Source organism: Orycteropus afer, unplaced genomic scaffold (genome assembly GCF_000298275.1).
Source record: "Orycteropus afer afer isolate SDZICR_OR568_19922 unplaced genomic scaffold, OryAfe1.0 scaffold00015, whole genome shotgun sequence".
Lineage (NCBI taxonomy): Eukaryota > Metazoa > Chordata > Mammalia > Tubulidentata > Orycteropodidae > Orycteropus > Orycteropus afer.
In genome coordinates, this window is record NW_006921602.1 from 7,984,385 (window position 1) to 8,001,141 (window position 16,757).

Here is a 16,757-nt window from a genome sequence, read left to right on the forward strand (position 1 = left end):
TGTAGTGAAAGGATATAACCCAGAGCCACTCCCTTCTTGATTTTAAACCATGCAGTGTCCCCTTGTTTTGTTTGAATGACAGCCTCCTGGTCTATGTACAGGTTCCTCATGAGTACAATTAAATGTTCTGGAATTCCCATTCTTCTCAATGTTATCCACAATTTGTTATGATCCACACGATCACAAGCAAATGCTGTTGCATAGTCAATAAAACACAAGTAAACATCTTTCTGGTATTCTTTGCTTTGAGCCAACATCCATCTGACATCAGCAATGATATACCTTGTTCCACGTCCTCTTCTGAATCCAGCTTGAACCTCTGGAAGTTCTCTGTCAATATACTTCTGCAACCATTTTTGAATTATCTTCAGTAAGATTTTACTTGCATGCGATATTAATGATATTGTTCGATAATTTCCACATTCTGTGGGATCTCACCTTTCTTTGGAATGGGTACAAATATGGATGTCTTCCAGTCAGTTGGCCAGGGAGCTGTCTTCTAAATCTCTTGGCATAACCCAGTGAGTGCCTCCAGTGGAACATCCATTTGTTGAAACATGTCAGTGGGTATTCAGTCAATTCCTGGACCCTTGTTCTTCGCCAATTCCTTCAGTGCAGCTTTGACTTGTTCCTTCAGTACTACTGGTTCTTGATCATATGCCACCTCCTGAAATGGATGAAGATTGACCAGTTGTTTTTGGTACAATGACTCCGTGTATTCCTTCGATCTTCTTTTGATGTTTCCTGCACCATTCAATATTTTGCCCATAGAATCTTTTGATATTGCAACTTGAGCCTTAAATTTTTTCCTCAGTTCTTTCATCTTGAGAAATGCCGAGTGTGTTCTTCCCTTTTGATATTCTAACTCCAGGTCTTTGCACATTTCATTATAGCAATGGGCTTTGTCTGCTTGAGCTGCTTTTTGAAATCTTCTGTTCAGCTCTTTTATCTTGTCATTTCTTCCATTTGCTTTAGCTATGCTCCATTCAAGGGTAAGTTTCAGAGTCTCTTCTGACATCCACTTTGGTCTTTTCTTCTTTTTTTTTTGTCTTTTTAATGACTTTTTGCTTTCTTCATGGATGATGCTCTCGACGTCATCCCACAATTCTTCTGGTTTTCGGTCATTGGTATTCAGTGCATCCAATCTATTCTTTAGATGGTTTCTAAATTCAGGAGGGATATATTCAAGATCATATTTTGGCTCTCGTGGACTTGTCTTAATTGTCTTCAACTTCAAATTGAACTTGCATATGAGCAGTTGATGGTCTGTTCCACAATCAGCTCCTGTCCTTGTTTTGGCCCAAGATATTGAGCTTTTCCATAGTCTCTTGCCACAGATATAGTCAATCTGATTCCTGTGTATTCCATCTGGCGAAGTCTACATGTACAGCTGCCATTTGTGTTGTTGAACAAAGGTATTTGCAATGAATAAATTGTTGGTCTTGTAAAATTCTATCATGGGATCTCCAGTGTTATTTCTCTCACCAAGGGCAAATTTTCCAGCTACCAATGATTCTTCTTTGTTTCCAACTTTTGCATTCCAATCACCAGTCATAATTAACACACACCTGATTGCACATTCAGTCAATTTCAGACTGCAGAAGTTGATACAAATTCTTTAATTTCCTATCTTTGGCTTTGGTGGTTGGTGCATAAACTTGAATAATAGACACATTAACTGGTCTTCCTTGTAGGAGTATGGATATTATCCTATCACTGACAGCATTGTACTTCAGGACAGATCTTGAAACATCCTTTGTGATGATGAATGCCACGCCATTCCTCTTCAAATTGTTATTGCTGGCATAGTAGATTATATGATTGTCTGATTCAAAATGGCCAGCACTGGTCCATTTCAGCTCACTAATGCCTAGGATATCAATCTTTATGTGTTCCATTTCATTTTTGACAACTTCTAATTGTCCTAGATTCATACTTCATACATTCCATGTTTTGATTATTAATTGCAGCTATTTCTCCTCAATTTGAGTCATGCCACATCAGCAAATGGAGGTCTTAAAAGCCTTACTTTATCCATATCAGTAAGGTTGGTTCTACTCCGATGATGTAGTGCTTTCCCAGTTGTATTCTGAGAGCCTTCTGACCTAAAGGGCTTGTCCTCCTGCACTGTATCAGACAATGTTTCTGGGCTATTCATAAAGTTGTGCGGTAATGTATCAGACAGTGTTTCTCTGCTATTCATAAGGTTTTTCCTAGCCAATTCTTTGAGAGGTAGATGGCCTCTTCCTTCTTCCTAGTCTGTCTTAGTCTGTAAGCTGCATTGAAACCTGTGTACCACGTGCAACCCTGCAGGTGTTTGAAACACCAGTGGCATAGCCTCAAGCCTCACAGTAACAAGCAAGCCATCATGGTACAACAAACTGACAGACAAGTTTGTCTCTTTTAGCTGTTTGAAACCTCTCCACCCTCCCCTTACCTGGATCCCTGCCACTGTGCTGCTCTGCTCTGTTGCCCCCTGGCTTTTTCAAAAGCTTTGATTTTCTTCAAAATCATGAAGAAAAAAAAAAGGGACCAGATTTGCTGGTCTGATAGAGGCTGGTGGAACCACTGAGACTATGGCCCCTAGCTGCTCTTCAGTTCTGGAATCGAACCCATCCCTGTGGCTTCCAGCCAAACAAAACACAGGTATGTGAGCTGAGTATTTATATTAGGTAGATACACACCTTGGAGAGATCAATCATGGGAGAATAGAAGGGCTGTGTATGCAAAGGGAGACAGCTTATGGGGCAGGAGTGAATGGGAGGGAAGGAAACAGGAAGAGGTGACTATGGGGAGGAAGTGGAAGGAGAGCTGTTGCATTGTGGGAAATTATAGTCAACGTGATGAGACAAAGTATATGTGAACTTTTGTCTGGAAAATGAATTTGCTCTGTAAACTTTCACCCAAATCACAATAAAAATTAAAAAAAAAATTTCATGGAGGAAATTTTTATGCCTAAGAACTAGTACGAGTATAATACAATTGTGTACATGTATATTAAACAAAACTGGATGATAGATGTGAAATGAGCTTCCTCATACAGGGAACATGGTTTGTTTATCTCTGTTGCCCCAGCACTTAGCATAGGGACAGATAGACCCTCAGTAGTATGGCGGTACCAGTCTCTCCTCTATCCAAAATCCCATTTTAGCTATTGTAATGAGTCTCAGGTAAGTGCTTCATATTCCTGTTGGAACACATTAGATACCTGTCCATCAATGGCCCTGGCTCTAGGACCCATCAGGGTTTAGAAATAGTTTCACTGTTCTTTGGTTAAGGATCAATCCTTTTACTGTAATATGGAACAGGGCTCCTCCCTTCATCTTCATGTGGGCAGGCCAGACCAGCACAATGCCCACACTGAAGCTCCATGTATTCTGCATGGAGTCTCAGAAGGCCTGGAATTTTCCCATTCATAGGACAATGGAATCTTGGCCCTAAGTCTACTGGCTGGAACAGTTTTTGTACCATGGTCCTACCAGCTCAATTTCCCAGGGGCTGGTCCTTTTCCGTTTTATCCTGGAATGACACTGTTCTCTCTGATGTTCTCAATATTTAAACCCTACATTTCCAAAATTATTCCTCCACTCCACTATCCTAGAACCTGACATCTCCTTAAGTCTGGATGAGACTTTTCACACTCTACTATGAGTCGATTTGTAACTGTGGGCCTGTCATTGGTGTGCCACTGTCATTTTATGTACTTTTTCTCATCTCCCTGTCCCCTTTGCTCCTATCATGCCAGTAAGTTATGGGGGCACAACAAGGGCTGAGGAGGAACAGGAATTTGAGATAGATGCAGTCACCTCAGTTTTTTTCCTTCCATGTCTGTTGCAAGACATATGTGTACATGACAGGATAATGTATGTGAAAGTTCTTTGTAAACTACAGCCTTCTATACAAATTTATAATGATAATTATTGACATATTTTTCTGATTATAAATAAAATAGATGCTTACTTTTGAAAAATGCAAATGCAAAAAAGACAAAGAAGTAAACAGAAATTATTCTCTGGATTAGTTTCCTTTCATTGTTGTGACAAAGTGTCATAAATTTACTAGCTTAAAACAATAGAAATTTATTATCTTACAGTTCTTTGGGACAGAAGTCTTACTGGGCTAAAATCAAGGTGTCAGCAGCGCTGTGTTCCTTTTGGAAGCTCTAGGGGAGAATCTGTTTCCTTGCCTTTTCCAGCTTCTAGAGGCTGCCTGCCTTCCTTGGTTTATATCTTCAAACCTTTCTTTCTGATTCTGACACTTCTGTAATCACCTTTGTGATTACATTGTTCCCACTCCCCCATAATTCAGAATAACCTTCCCATCTCAAGATCCTTAACTCAGTCTTGTCTACAAAGTCCCTTTGGTTATGTAAAGTAACACATTCACAGTTTCAGGGATTAGGACAAGGATATCCTTGGAGGGCTATTATCTGCCTACCACAACTCTAATTCTCCTATCCAGGAATAGTGATTTGTAACATCATTGTGTATATCCTTGGGTTATTTTTGCTCTGCCTATATATTTTTTCTTTTTATAAAATTATCATATTGCATATATTTCTTTGTAATGTCCTTTTTACCCTTCTACTATTCTATAAACAGTTTCCTCTTAAATATTCTTCAGAGAGATGAGTATTAATGTCTTCAGAGTCTTCAATTCTGTTGATGAATCATAATTTGCTTAACAAATTCTCTATTATTGGAATTTAGACAATGTGAAATATTTTTGCTATTTAATAATGTTATGATTAATCTGTATAGGCATACTTCTGAGATACTGTGGGTTCAGTTCCCACATATTTGTATAAAACAAATATTGCAATAAAATGAGTCACATGAATGTTTTGGTTTCCCAATGCATATGAAAGTTATGTTTACACTATACTGTAGTCTATTAAGTGTGCAATAGCATTATGACAAAGTTTGAAGTATCACAAGAATTACCAAAATGTGACAGAGACACGAAGTGAGCACATGCTGCTGGAATATAGGTGCTGGTAGATTTGCGTGATGCAGGGTTGCCACAAAACTTCAACTTGAAGACAGACACAGAGTAATGCCTCACAGACACCCAGACACTACTGGAGAGAGATCCAATAGATCTACCATCTCAGGACCATAGTACTGGGAGACACCAGACTTAATTGGCACAACAAAATACATAAAAGCCTTGTTCCGGATCCTATATTGGTGAGTAGTGACTGGGGTCTTAAAAGCTTTCAAGCGGCCATCCAAGATGCCGCTAATGGTCTCCTAGTGTCGGAAGCGAAGAAGAGTGCAAAAAAACAAGGGCATTTGGAAGCAATCAGCCCTAGGATATGATGGCCCTCAAGATCAGAAGAACTAGATGGTGCCTGGCTACCAATGCCAGCCACTCAGGAAAGAATCAAATCTGGAGATCCTGGATAGAGTGGGAGGAAAAACATAGAACAAAATCCAAAAACTCAATAATGACCAGAATTACTAGTCGGATGGAGTCTGGTGAGACCCCCAATACTATGGAATACATTCTGTGCCTGGAATAAAACTCACTCTCAGGGGCTGGCTCTCAGCCCAGTAGTTAACAAGATGTACATGCCGACCACTCAACCCAGGATGACACACCCACATACTCTATGGTAATACATCCCTTGGAGCAATGGACCATGAGGCACAAGAGGGGTAATATTCACACTGAAGAAATGCAGGACAGACAGGAGTGCATAACTATAAGGGGCACAGGGGGAGGGTTACTGGCCAGGGAGGGGAGGAGACTGGGTTAGGGCTGGGGATGGTAAGTGGAGAGTGAAACTAAATGTACACGTAATGTTGAATGTAAAACAAACTCTTAAAATAAAAAAATAAAATAATAAAAAACAAAACCAAAAAAAAACCTTCAACTTATAAAAAACACAGTGCAATAAAGCAAAGTACAACAAAGCAAGATATAAAAAAACTAACCAAACTCACTAACATTGAGTGGATTCTGACAGAGTCAGCGCTCCAAATAGATATACTTCTATGTAAATCTTGTGTGATTATTTCCTTGTGATTTTTTAAAGTGGATTCCTATTACTATGACTATTATTATTATTAAGAGGCTCTGGTGGCATAGTGCCTAAGGCATTTGACTGCTAACCAGAAGGCTGGCAGTTCAAATCCACCAGCCACTCCCCAGAAGGAAGACTGGGCAATCTACTTCTGTAAAGATTTGCTGCCTCAGAAACCCAAAGGGGTCACTATGAGTCAGAATCAACCAGATGGCAGTGAGGTTTTTTTTTTTGTTTATTGTTATTAAATTTGGAATTATTGAATACAGAAAATAAGTACTATGAAAATGCTATAGAAATAAGTAAGTTTTGAACTGGAAGATTCCTCAGAAGTTAAGAAAGCTAACCTGCTCATTTTATAGATGAGAAGATTAGAGAAAGAAAGTAATAATATCAAAGTAATATAGTAATTCAGAAAAAGAGCTAAATTTGATTATGAAACTTTAGTATGATGAACAGCATTACAAATGAAGTTAAACACAAATGACAGGGTTTGGCAGCCAAGTATATGAGTTGTAGGAGTGGGGCATCAGTGGGAAAGGTGAAGGAGATGGCAGGAATGGTGGAGAAATTGGCTATACTGAGCAAGTATGTAAATTGAACAAATGAGTAAATATATTAAGGATAAAGAGACTCAGGTTTCTCACTGTTGGAGATGGTATTTTTAAGTGTGGAAGAGGGGAGGTTGAGAAAGAATCCTGAGGTGCTGGATTGGAATTGGAGGTATTGGCAGGAACTCATGGTTTTTAATATACATACTGATGGATAAAGAAATAAATATATATATATATATATATATATATATATATATATATATATATATATAACATATAGTGTTCTTGTGGCATAGTGGATAAAGGACTTGATTGCTAACTGGAAGGTCAGCGGTTTAAACCCACCAGCTGCTCCATGGATGGAAGACTGGGCAATCTACTTCTGTAAAGATTTAAAGCCTTGGAAACCCAATGGGGGTTGCTATGAGTCAGAAACATATTACATATATATTACATATTACATATCTATGTATATATATGTGTGTGTGTGCATGTACTGTACATAAATAACACATATATATCCTAGCTCTGTTCACTGAGAGGGCCCAGAAGCAATGCCACGCCAAGAACAATGAGAACAAAAGCCCAGATCTTAACACTGTTCTCCACTAAGAGGAACCAAGGCTTCTTGGAGAAATGGTTGCTCCTAGGGCTGGGGCAGGGAAAGTGTAAGATAGTCTGGAACATCTTATCATACCATAAAGCAAGAAAATACTCAAGAGTGGTGAGGACATGTGAAAAGGACACAGGAGCCACCCTGACGGATCTGTCACTGGTTAAATGTGGTACATCAAAATTATGAGTATCAAAAGACAACCCACTGAATAAGGTAGAAACCCCTGATTCCATAATGATTTAAATAAATACATAATACATAGATTCATAAATGAAAGATGGAGAAGAAAAAAACTCTTCCTTGCAGTAGACTGCCAACTACTACATGTAGAAGGAATGATGGGAATAGAAGATTACCACCATTATAGTGGTGGTTGATTCAGGAGAAGGTCATTAATACGTGCTACATTTCTTGGGTGGAAATATAACAAAGAACAAGATACTGGTGTACTCTTGGAACACATCCCCACAATGTAACACTGATCAATTACGAAGAAATAAATGGTGATTTTTATGGTGGAAAACCATGACAGAAAAGAAAAAGGAAAGAAGTCACAAATGATAATTTGGGAGAAGATAACTGCCAAATGTATAACAGTCCAAGGATTAGAGTTCTATATATATATATAAAGATACACACACACACGCCAAACCCACTGCCATCAAGTTGATTCTGACTCACAGCAGTACCATAGGACACAGTAGAACTGCTATATAGGCTTTCGAAGGCTGTAAATCTTTACAGAGCAGAATGTCTCATCATCAACCCACACAACATCTGGTGGGTTCAAACTGCCAGTCTTCTGGTTAGCAGCCCAATGCCCACTGCACCAACAGAGCTCCTTTTATATACAAAGAGCTTCTACAAACCAACATTTGTATTGTAGCCCAATTTAAAAAGGGACAAAAGATATGATCAAGCAATTAAGACAAGATTTATAAATGATCAACAAACATACGAAAAGGTGTTTGTCATCACTAGTAATCAAATAAATACTAAGTAAAAAAGATAACATTAAAAAAAATACCTGTTACTCTGTAGAAAAAATATTGATAATATAGCAGTCTCTTCTCTGGCACCACAAAGTATGTCAATCAGAAAAGAAATGAAGGGATTTTCTGAAGTGTCAAATGGCTAGAGAATATGCCAGTGATTTTGCAAATAACTTTTTATACACAGACAGCAAATATAACTTCCCTTGCTAATGCAGAAACATCCTTTGGAGTGCACTGAGAACTTCCTCGGGTGTTTGAATTATAACCCACCTGCTGCTATCAAGTTGATTCTGACTCATAGCAACCCCCATTGGATTTCCGAGGCTATAAATCTTTACAGAAGTAGATTGCCCCATCTTCCTCCCACAGAGCAGGTCGTGGGTTTGAACTGCTGGCCTTCTGATCAGCAGCCAAATGCCTTACCCACTATGCCACCAGAGCTCCTTCTTTTTTGAATTTTTTTTTTAATTGTGATTTGGGTGAAAGTTTACAGAGCACATTCAATTTCTATACAGCAGTTCACACACACATTGTCTCATGACATTGACTGCATTTTCCCACAAGGCAACAACTCCCTTCCCACTTCCTCCCCAGTCACCTCTTCCCTATGTCCTTCCCTCCCATGCACTCTTGACATCTGAGCTGTCTCCCTGGGGATACACAGCCCTTCTATTCTCCCATGATTGCCTTCTATTCTCCCATGATTGATCTCTCCAAGGAGCGTATCTACCTGATGTAAGTGTTCAGCCTGTATGCCTGTTTATTATTTGGCTGGAAGCCATAGGAGTGAGTTCAGTTCCAGACCTGAAGGGCAGGTGGGGCCATACATAGTCTCAGGGGTTTCACTGCACTCTAGCAGACCAGCAAACCTGGCTTTTTTTTTTTTTTTCAGTTTTGTTCCACATTGTTCCCCACTCTATCCAGGATCTCCTGCACTCACCCCCTTCTGAGTGGTTGATAGTGGTAGCCAAGCACCATCTAGTTCTTCTGGTCTCATGGTCATATAAGCTGAGGATTGCATGGTCTACCAGTCTCTTGGACTAATTATTTCCATGTGTCTTTGGTTTTCTTCATTCTTCTTTGTTCTAGACATGGAGAGACCCATTGTTGCATCTACATGGCCACTTGCAAGCTTTTAAGATCCCAGTCACCACTCACTAAAGTAGGATATAGAACAATGTTTTTGTGTAGTATGTTATGCCAATTGAGGAGAGCTCCTTCTTGAATTATAACACATATGGCCATATACTCGAGCATTAACAGGAAGGGGCAAGAGGCAGTCATGGTATGATTTGAAAAAAAAAAATCAGAATGTCTTGGGTTAATATCTATCTAGTATGCCTCCTCAGGAAGCCTACAGTATAGAGGGAGAAACCAAACCAAACCTGTCACCACTGAGTTGATTTGGACTCATGGTGACCCCTAGTGACTCCTAGTGACCTCTCAGGACAGAGTAGAACTGCCCCACAGGGTTTCCAAGGCTGTAAATCTCTGGAAGCAGATTGCCTCATCTTTCTCCTGTAGAGCAGTTGGTGTGTTTGAACTGCCAACCTTTTGGTTAACAGATGAATGCTTTAACCACTATGTCAGGAAGCAGAAGTTAATCAGATAATATGTAGATAAGTTAAAGTTGCAACTGGAATAACTGATATGAGGAGAGGTACATGATGATACGAGAGCCTAAGACAGGGAGGTCAGGAAAGGCTTTCCTAAGAAAGTGAGGCGTAAGGTGAAATATCATGGCTGGGAAGGGGGTTAACTGGGTACAAAGAAGAAGCAAGAGCATTTCAGGCAGAAAGGCAGTGTGGCCGGGGAGGCAGTATGATGAGTAAGAGGGATTGAGAGGTTGGTGCGGTTGGAAAAGACAAAAAAGGGTGAGACAAAGCTGGAAAGGCCCACTTATCCTGGAGGCCTGAGGGTGTTAAGCCCAGGGATGGGCCCAGCTCTGTGTCTAGAGAAGATCCCTCTCACTGCCATGTGCACTTCTCTATATACTGAACTCAAATAAGTAACTGTCCCCCTATTTCTATCCTCTCTCCTGCCTTGGGGACCACAGATTTACGCTTTCTTTCTCATGACACATGTTTGGGGAGGGTAGCCTCCCCTCCCTGACCCCTGTTGATCCCTGCCACCCAGCTCCTTCACCAGGGGGCATTGTTCCCATCCTCCCCCACCTCAGGTAGATTTGTGAATGCCCTTCCGTCTGTCCTTTTCTCCCTCAAAGTGCAGGGCTGAGAACAGAATGTAAAACTGATGGAGGGCAAGGGAAGGCAAATGGAAAATGATTATTGAACAAGCTGAAAACTGCCAAACACATAAACTCTCACTTTGAAACCATCATCTGACGGAAATGGAGAACAATAAAACCGAGAATAATGAATGTACAACAACTAAAGTATATTTAAAATGCTGGATGGCCAGAGGATATCAGGAGAGGGAGGACAGGGGGCCACTTCATCCTTTAGACGTCACCTAACACAAAAAAAGGGGCAACTGCACATTTTCAAAAACAAGCCTTGTGAAACAGTAGTGAATTTAAACATTATAATTTTGAAAAATACCAAAGCAAAAAAATTACTTATCCAGAATACTATAGAATAATCCAGAATACTACCACTACTAATAATAATGCAGAATATCCAGGCAGAATACTATCTGTTGGAGCCACACATATGCACACGAGGAATCATACAGATGTGCTATCAAATAAATAAAAGTAAGTTATAGAATAATTAAAAAAAAAAAAAGTGAAAGTGTATATGATACATGTCTATGTGCACTCAGAATGGAAAGACAGGGAAGAAAAACCCCAAGTGCAAGGCAGTGGCTGTGTCTGGGAGTAAATGGGGCTGCACAATTGGGAAGGAGTACATGCTTCTAGAGCTGGTGGGCACCACTCTATTTTTTAAGCTGGGTTGGGGCACTTGATGTTCATTATATTATTACATTTACTTTTCTATATCTCTGAAATATTTACCCATAATCTTCTTTAAAGAAAATACTGATAGCCTAAGTTGTTAGTGAATTACTAGTAAGAACAGGAACAAGGACTCTTCACTCCTCCCTAGTAACTGATTTTCTATGTAAGAGCAGGCTTTCCAAAAAAACCAAACTCATTGCTGCCGAGTCGATTCCAACTCATAGTGACCCCTCCTTGGGTTTCCAAGGTGGTAACTCTACATATATGTCTCTACGGATACTTTGAAGATTGTCCCGTCTTCCTTCTGAGGAGTGGCTGGTGAGTTTGAACTGCCAGCCTTCTGGTTAGCAGTCAAATGCATTAGGCACTACGCCACCAGAGCTCCCAAGAGCAGGCTTTGTTGTTGTTGTTATGTGCCGTCGAGTCGGCCCCGACTCATAGCGACCCCTCCTTGGGTTTCCGAGGCAGTATCACTATGGAAGTAGGATTGCCCAACCTTCCTTCCGAGGAGTGGCTAGTGGGTTTGAACCGCCAGCCTTCTGGTTAGCAGTCAAGTGCTTTAGACAGGTTAAATCCCTGTGTGGCATAAAATAGTTTTATGATAAGATACAGGCACAGTACTAATGTACAGAATTGAGGGCTCAGTCCACAGAGTTATGTGGGGCGACTTTTAGTCACTGAAACACCAAATTGTACCCAAACAAGAGAACCTTAGCCCCATGTTTCTAGATGGAAAGCCTGGTCCCATGTGGTCTCCCATGGACTGCTGAATGCTGAATTTACAGAGTTAGCTCCTGTATTTCAGAAGCTCCCCTGTATTCCCTATCACATGGGCATGGAGAGTATGGAATTTTAGTATTCCATCTGCCATCAGTTCAACTTACCTGCTGCTCCATGGTGCTTGGATCAATAAATGTCACCAGGTCAATGGAGAAGTAACCAACCACATCTCTTCCTCTAAAGGCTTTTCCAATTTGGAGGCACATAGAAGAGAGAACTTGGGGGTCCACTGAGGTCTGAGGCAAGGTGGTGCCGGAGGAAATCAAGGGGCCATCTGCATGAAATTGGTCGCCTGTTGACAGTATCCTGATTACTCCATTGGGCTCTATTAGCATGTCCACCGTCAGGTTGGTGACACTTTCTGCAGGTGGAAACGCTTCGATCACGCCCCCTGGTGGGAAAAGCATGGAGAAGGCGAAAGGGTGGGTTCATGCGGACTTTGCCCATTTAGTTGTTGTTGTTATGTGCCATCGAGTAGGACCTGACTCACAGCCACCCCTCCTTGGGTTTCCCAGGTGGTATCACTATGGAAGTAGATTGCCCAACCTTCCTTCTGAGGAGTGGTTGGTGGGTTTGAACTGGCAGCTTTCTGGTTAGTAGTCAAGTGCCTTGGGCACTATGCTACCAGAGCTCCTAGAAAGAGCACAGGCCTTGGCAGTTGGATTGGGCTCAGATCCTAGAATCTTGCATGTCTTAAGGCAACTTAAATTCTCTGATTTTCCTTTCCCTCATTTGTAAAGTAGACATAATTAAAATAAACCTATCTCATTGGACTACTGTGAATTTGAGAGATATTTTGTCTAAAGTACTTAGTACAATGCTTGGCATGTAGTAAGTTTCCATGAATGGTTCTTTTAATTCTGACCATAATTAGGCAGACACCATAGAGAGTGTCAGGTTGATGCCCATCCATTACATAAATGACAAGCCCAAGGACTAGGTGCACATCTCTCAGGGGGAATGAACTGCTCATAGACCAGTGCTCTTTTGCTCAACTTTACTACTTCTCGAAGGTTTGATAGGTTTGGGTTTTGATCAGGTACAAGAGAACATATGTGAACATACGTCAGCCAGAGGACTCTTTATCAAGTCGATTATAGGACAATTTTTAAAAATAGAGACCCGAGAGATGCCACTTCTCTTGAGGAACAATTGTCCTTCCCCTCCTTGCTGACAATGAGACCTTTATAATTTATCATATTTTACTTTTGGCTTGGAATTCCAAAATAATAGAGGTAAGTCTGATGCTTGATCAATACAACAATATTAGCTCTGGCTAATTTTGTGGGCTAGCTTGGTTGATTCCACAAACATTACATGACCTCACTTTTCTTACCATATATATGCCTTCTATACAAAAAGTTAAACAAACAAACAAAAAAAAGCCCACTGATTTGTAAAGTGTTCAATAATTTATAAGTAAAAGCAACTAAGTGTTCCCTAGACAGGGTAGCCTCTGGACTGTGATAGCATTAAGATAAACTTAACCTGTATTACAAATTTGCTGAGTGGGGGGTGACCTTTGCCCAAAGGTATAAACCACAGGCTTTAAACAGCATGTATGGTTAAACCCTGAGATTTTAGCAGTTCTCCAGTGCAGTAATCTATTACTTTATACAAAAGACATTTTCCTTAAATGTCTGTAAAGTTGGCTGGAGCTGGTCCTGAAGAAAGCTGAGTTTTGGAAGGAAAACGGATTACTTTAGGAGGGTACATATTCAACCCCTAATTTATCTATTTGGTTGGCTCAGGATGTGTTTTTTTTTTTTTCAAAAGAGGTGTCCTTGTGTGTACCCATATGTGTCCTGTACCCATATGCCAGTTATTGGAGATTTAACAAGGCAAATGTAACAAAACAAAGTCTAATTCAGTTAACTTTGTGGTTTTAGCTGTCACCTACCCTTTCAGCAAAGAGCTCTGATGGCATAGTGGCCACCAGCTGCTCCCCAGGAGGAAGATGAGACAATCTACTTCCATAAAGATTTACAGCCTTGGAAACCAAATGGGGGTCGCTATGAGTCAGAATCGACTTGATGGCAGTGGTTTGGTTTGTTTGGTTTGTGCTTTGAGAAAGGAGCCCTGGTGGCACAATGATTATGCGCTCTGCTGCTAACTGAAAGGTCAGTGGTTCAAACCCACTCAGTGCCTCAGTGGGAGAAAAGACCTGGCCATGTGTTCCGGTAAAGATTATAGCCGAGGAAAGCCTATGGGGCAGTTCTGCTCTGTAATATAGGGTCACTATGAGTCAGAATCAACTCAAAGGCACACACAATAACATGTTTTGAAAGACAGTGCTTCAGTGGAAACATTATCCTTCATAATTTACAAAATTACTTCAGATATTCTATTTCAATTAAGCCTAGTTGTATTATCAGCATCATGACCACCACAGTTTTTTCAGTTAACTTTTTCCTTTCAAATTAACTAATTACTTTTTCCTCTTCTTCTTCTTTCTTTCTTTATTTTTTTTTAAAATGTATTGCCTTTGATATAATCCTAGGACAATACAGAAAACAAGGAGCTCTGGTGCTGTAGTGCCTAAGGCATTTTTGACTGCAAACCAGAAGGTTGGCAGTTCAAACCCACCAGCTGCTCCGTAGAAGGTAGATTGGGTCATCTACTTCTGTAAAGATTTACTGCCTCAGAAACCAAAAGGGGGTCGCTTTCAGTCAAAAGCGACTTGATGGCAGTGGGTTTGCTGTTTGGTTTGGCTCTATGTACTTAGCTCGGGGCCAGGCAAAAGAATCCAATTTTTGAGACATGCTATATTTGTAGGATCTAACTTTGGGTTCTCATTCACCACTTATTTGTCGTGTGGTTTTGCCCTAGTCACTCCCCAGCTCTGAGCCTTAGGTTCTTATAAAACTGGATCAATAAAGCTTGTTCTGCCTCTCATGAACAAGCATGGTGCTTACACCATGGCTGAGAAGAAAGGATAAAGAGGAGCAAAAGGCAAACAGGAGGCTTTAGCTTGTGGTTATATTGCTCAGGTGAGAAAGTGGCTGGAAAAACACTTTTTGATCTATAAAACTCACATGCAAATAAATATTTTAGAGGAAGGCTTTGCAGGCTGACCTTGGAAACACCCTAACATGCTGTCCTGGATGGATCTGGCGATCTCACAGCCTTCCCCTTCCCTCTGAAAAAAATCCCGCTCCCCCTACTTTTTTTTTTTTTTACCCATTTTTGTTGGAGGTATCTTATTTTCCATTTAGTCATGGGGTTGATGCTCTTACTTTTAATTTTTTGTGACTGTACTTTAATTTTCAAGCTGAGAGGACATTGGAGGTCACTAGCAGAACTCCCTTCTCAGTGAAGAATTCTTTTTCAGCTTTCTTGTAAGATGACTGGCCATTCAACCCCTTGCTTAAATAATTCATTAGCAAGGTGTTTACTACAAATCTCCTCACCCTACTTCCCTGCCCCTGCCCCACCAGTCAGCAATCAACAGATCCCTCCTTTCAAGATAAGTTCCTTGATAAAAGTACCTACTGCTTCAGCTATGACTGGGGTGGGAGAGTGGGGGGAGGGAGTTATTGGCTCTGCCACTTATTTATTCTGAACATTTTATTGTGGTTTGGGTGAAAGTTTACAGAGCACATTAGTTTCCCATTCCACAATTTATAGACATTTTGTTTCGTGGCATTAGTTGCAGTCCCCTCAGTGTAACAGCACTCTTCCCACTTCCTCCCTGGGTTTCTTGTTTCCATTCACCCATCTTTCCTGCCCCTTCCTGTCTCCTGAACTTTGTTTTTGGGCAAATGCTGCCCTTTTGGTCTCATACGGTTGATTGTTCTGAAGATTATGTTCCTCACAAGTGTTACTGTTCATTTTATAGGCCTGTCTATCGTTTAGCTGAAAGGCAATCCCTGGAAGTTGGTTCAGTTCTAGGTTTGAAGGGTGTCTAAGTCTGCCACTTATTAACTGAGTGATGTGGGATGAATTACTTAATCTTTTGTACCTCAGTTTCCTCATCTATTAAGGAGAGTGATAATAGTACCCACCTCAGAGGACGGTTAAGAGGATTAAATAACTTAATACGTGTATGCTTAGAATAGTTCCTGGAATAATGCCTAGAACAAGCACTGTCTGCTATTATCATAATTGTCTTGTTGCTGCTGCTGTTGTTATCATCTGAAAGTTCTTTCATTTAGTATTATTATCACTTCACAGATCTTTTAGTCCCTGGAGGCTGCTATCAGATCTCCCTTAATCTTTTAAAAAGCCAACCATATCCTCTTTCCTGAACTCTTCCTTATAAGGTTTGGCTCCTTAATCTTCTCATTACCTTCCTCTGGGCATACTTGAAAGGAGCCCTCCTGGCACAGTGGTTAAAGCAATTGGCTGCCAAGCCAAAGGTTGATGGTTTGAATCTACCAGCTGCTCTGTGAGGAAAGATGTGGAAATCTGCTTCTGTAAAGATTTACCAAACCAAAACCAAACTCACTGCCATCGAGTCGGTTCCAACACATAGCGACCCCTCTTTGGGTTTCTGAGGTTGTATCTCTATGGAAGTAGATTGCCCAGTCTTCCTTCCTAGGAGTGGCTGGTAGGTTTGAACCACCAGCCTTCTGGTTAGCAGTCAAATGCCTTAGGCATTATGAAGCAGTTCTACTCTGTGCTATAGGGTTGCTATGAATTGGAACCAACTTGAGGGTAATGAGTTTTTGGGTGGGCATATTTGAGTGAGTCAGCAATCTTGTAGACAGAGGAGCTCAGATGTGCTCTGACCACCACTGACTAGAGTGGACAGATAAGCCCTGCGGTTCGTCATTGTAGCTTTCTGTGGTTCGTCATTGTAGCTTTTTGTGCTCATCAGGGGTAACCAGATAAGAATATCTGCCTTCAAGTGTAATCTTCTAGA

The 16,757-nt window shown here is 40.7% G+C and overlaps 1 protein-coding gene across 1 annotated transcript in view; it reads right to left on the reverse strand.

Moving 5' to 3' along the window:
* The window catches only part of IQCH (IQ motif containing H), a 379,945-nt gene that overhangs the window by 68,835 nt on the left and 294,353 nt on the right, over nt 1–16,757 (reverse strand). The window contains exon 17 of the mRNA XM_042783268.1: nt 11,998–12,284. Within this exon, the coding sequence (XP_042639202.1) occupies nt 11,998–12,284 (287 nt within the window). The remainder of the gene's footprint in view (nt 1–11,997; nt 12,285–16,757) is intronic.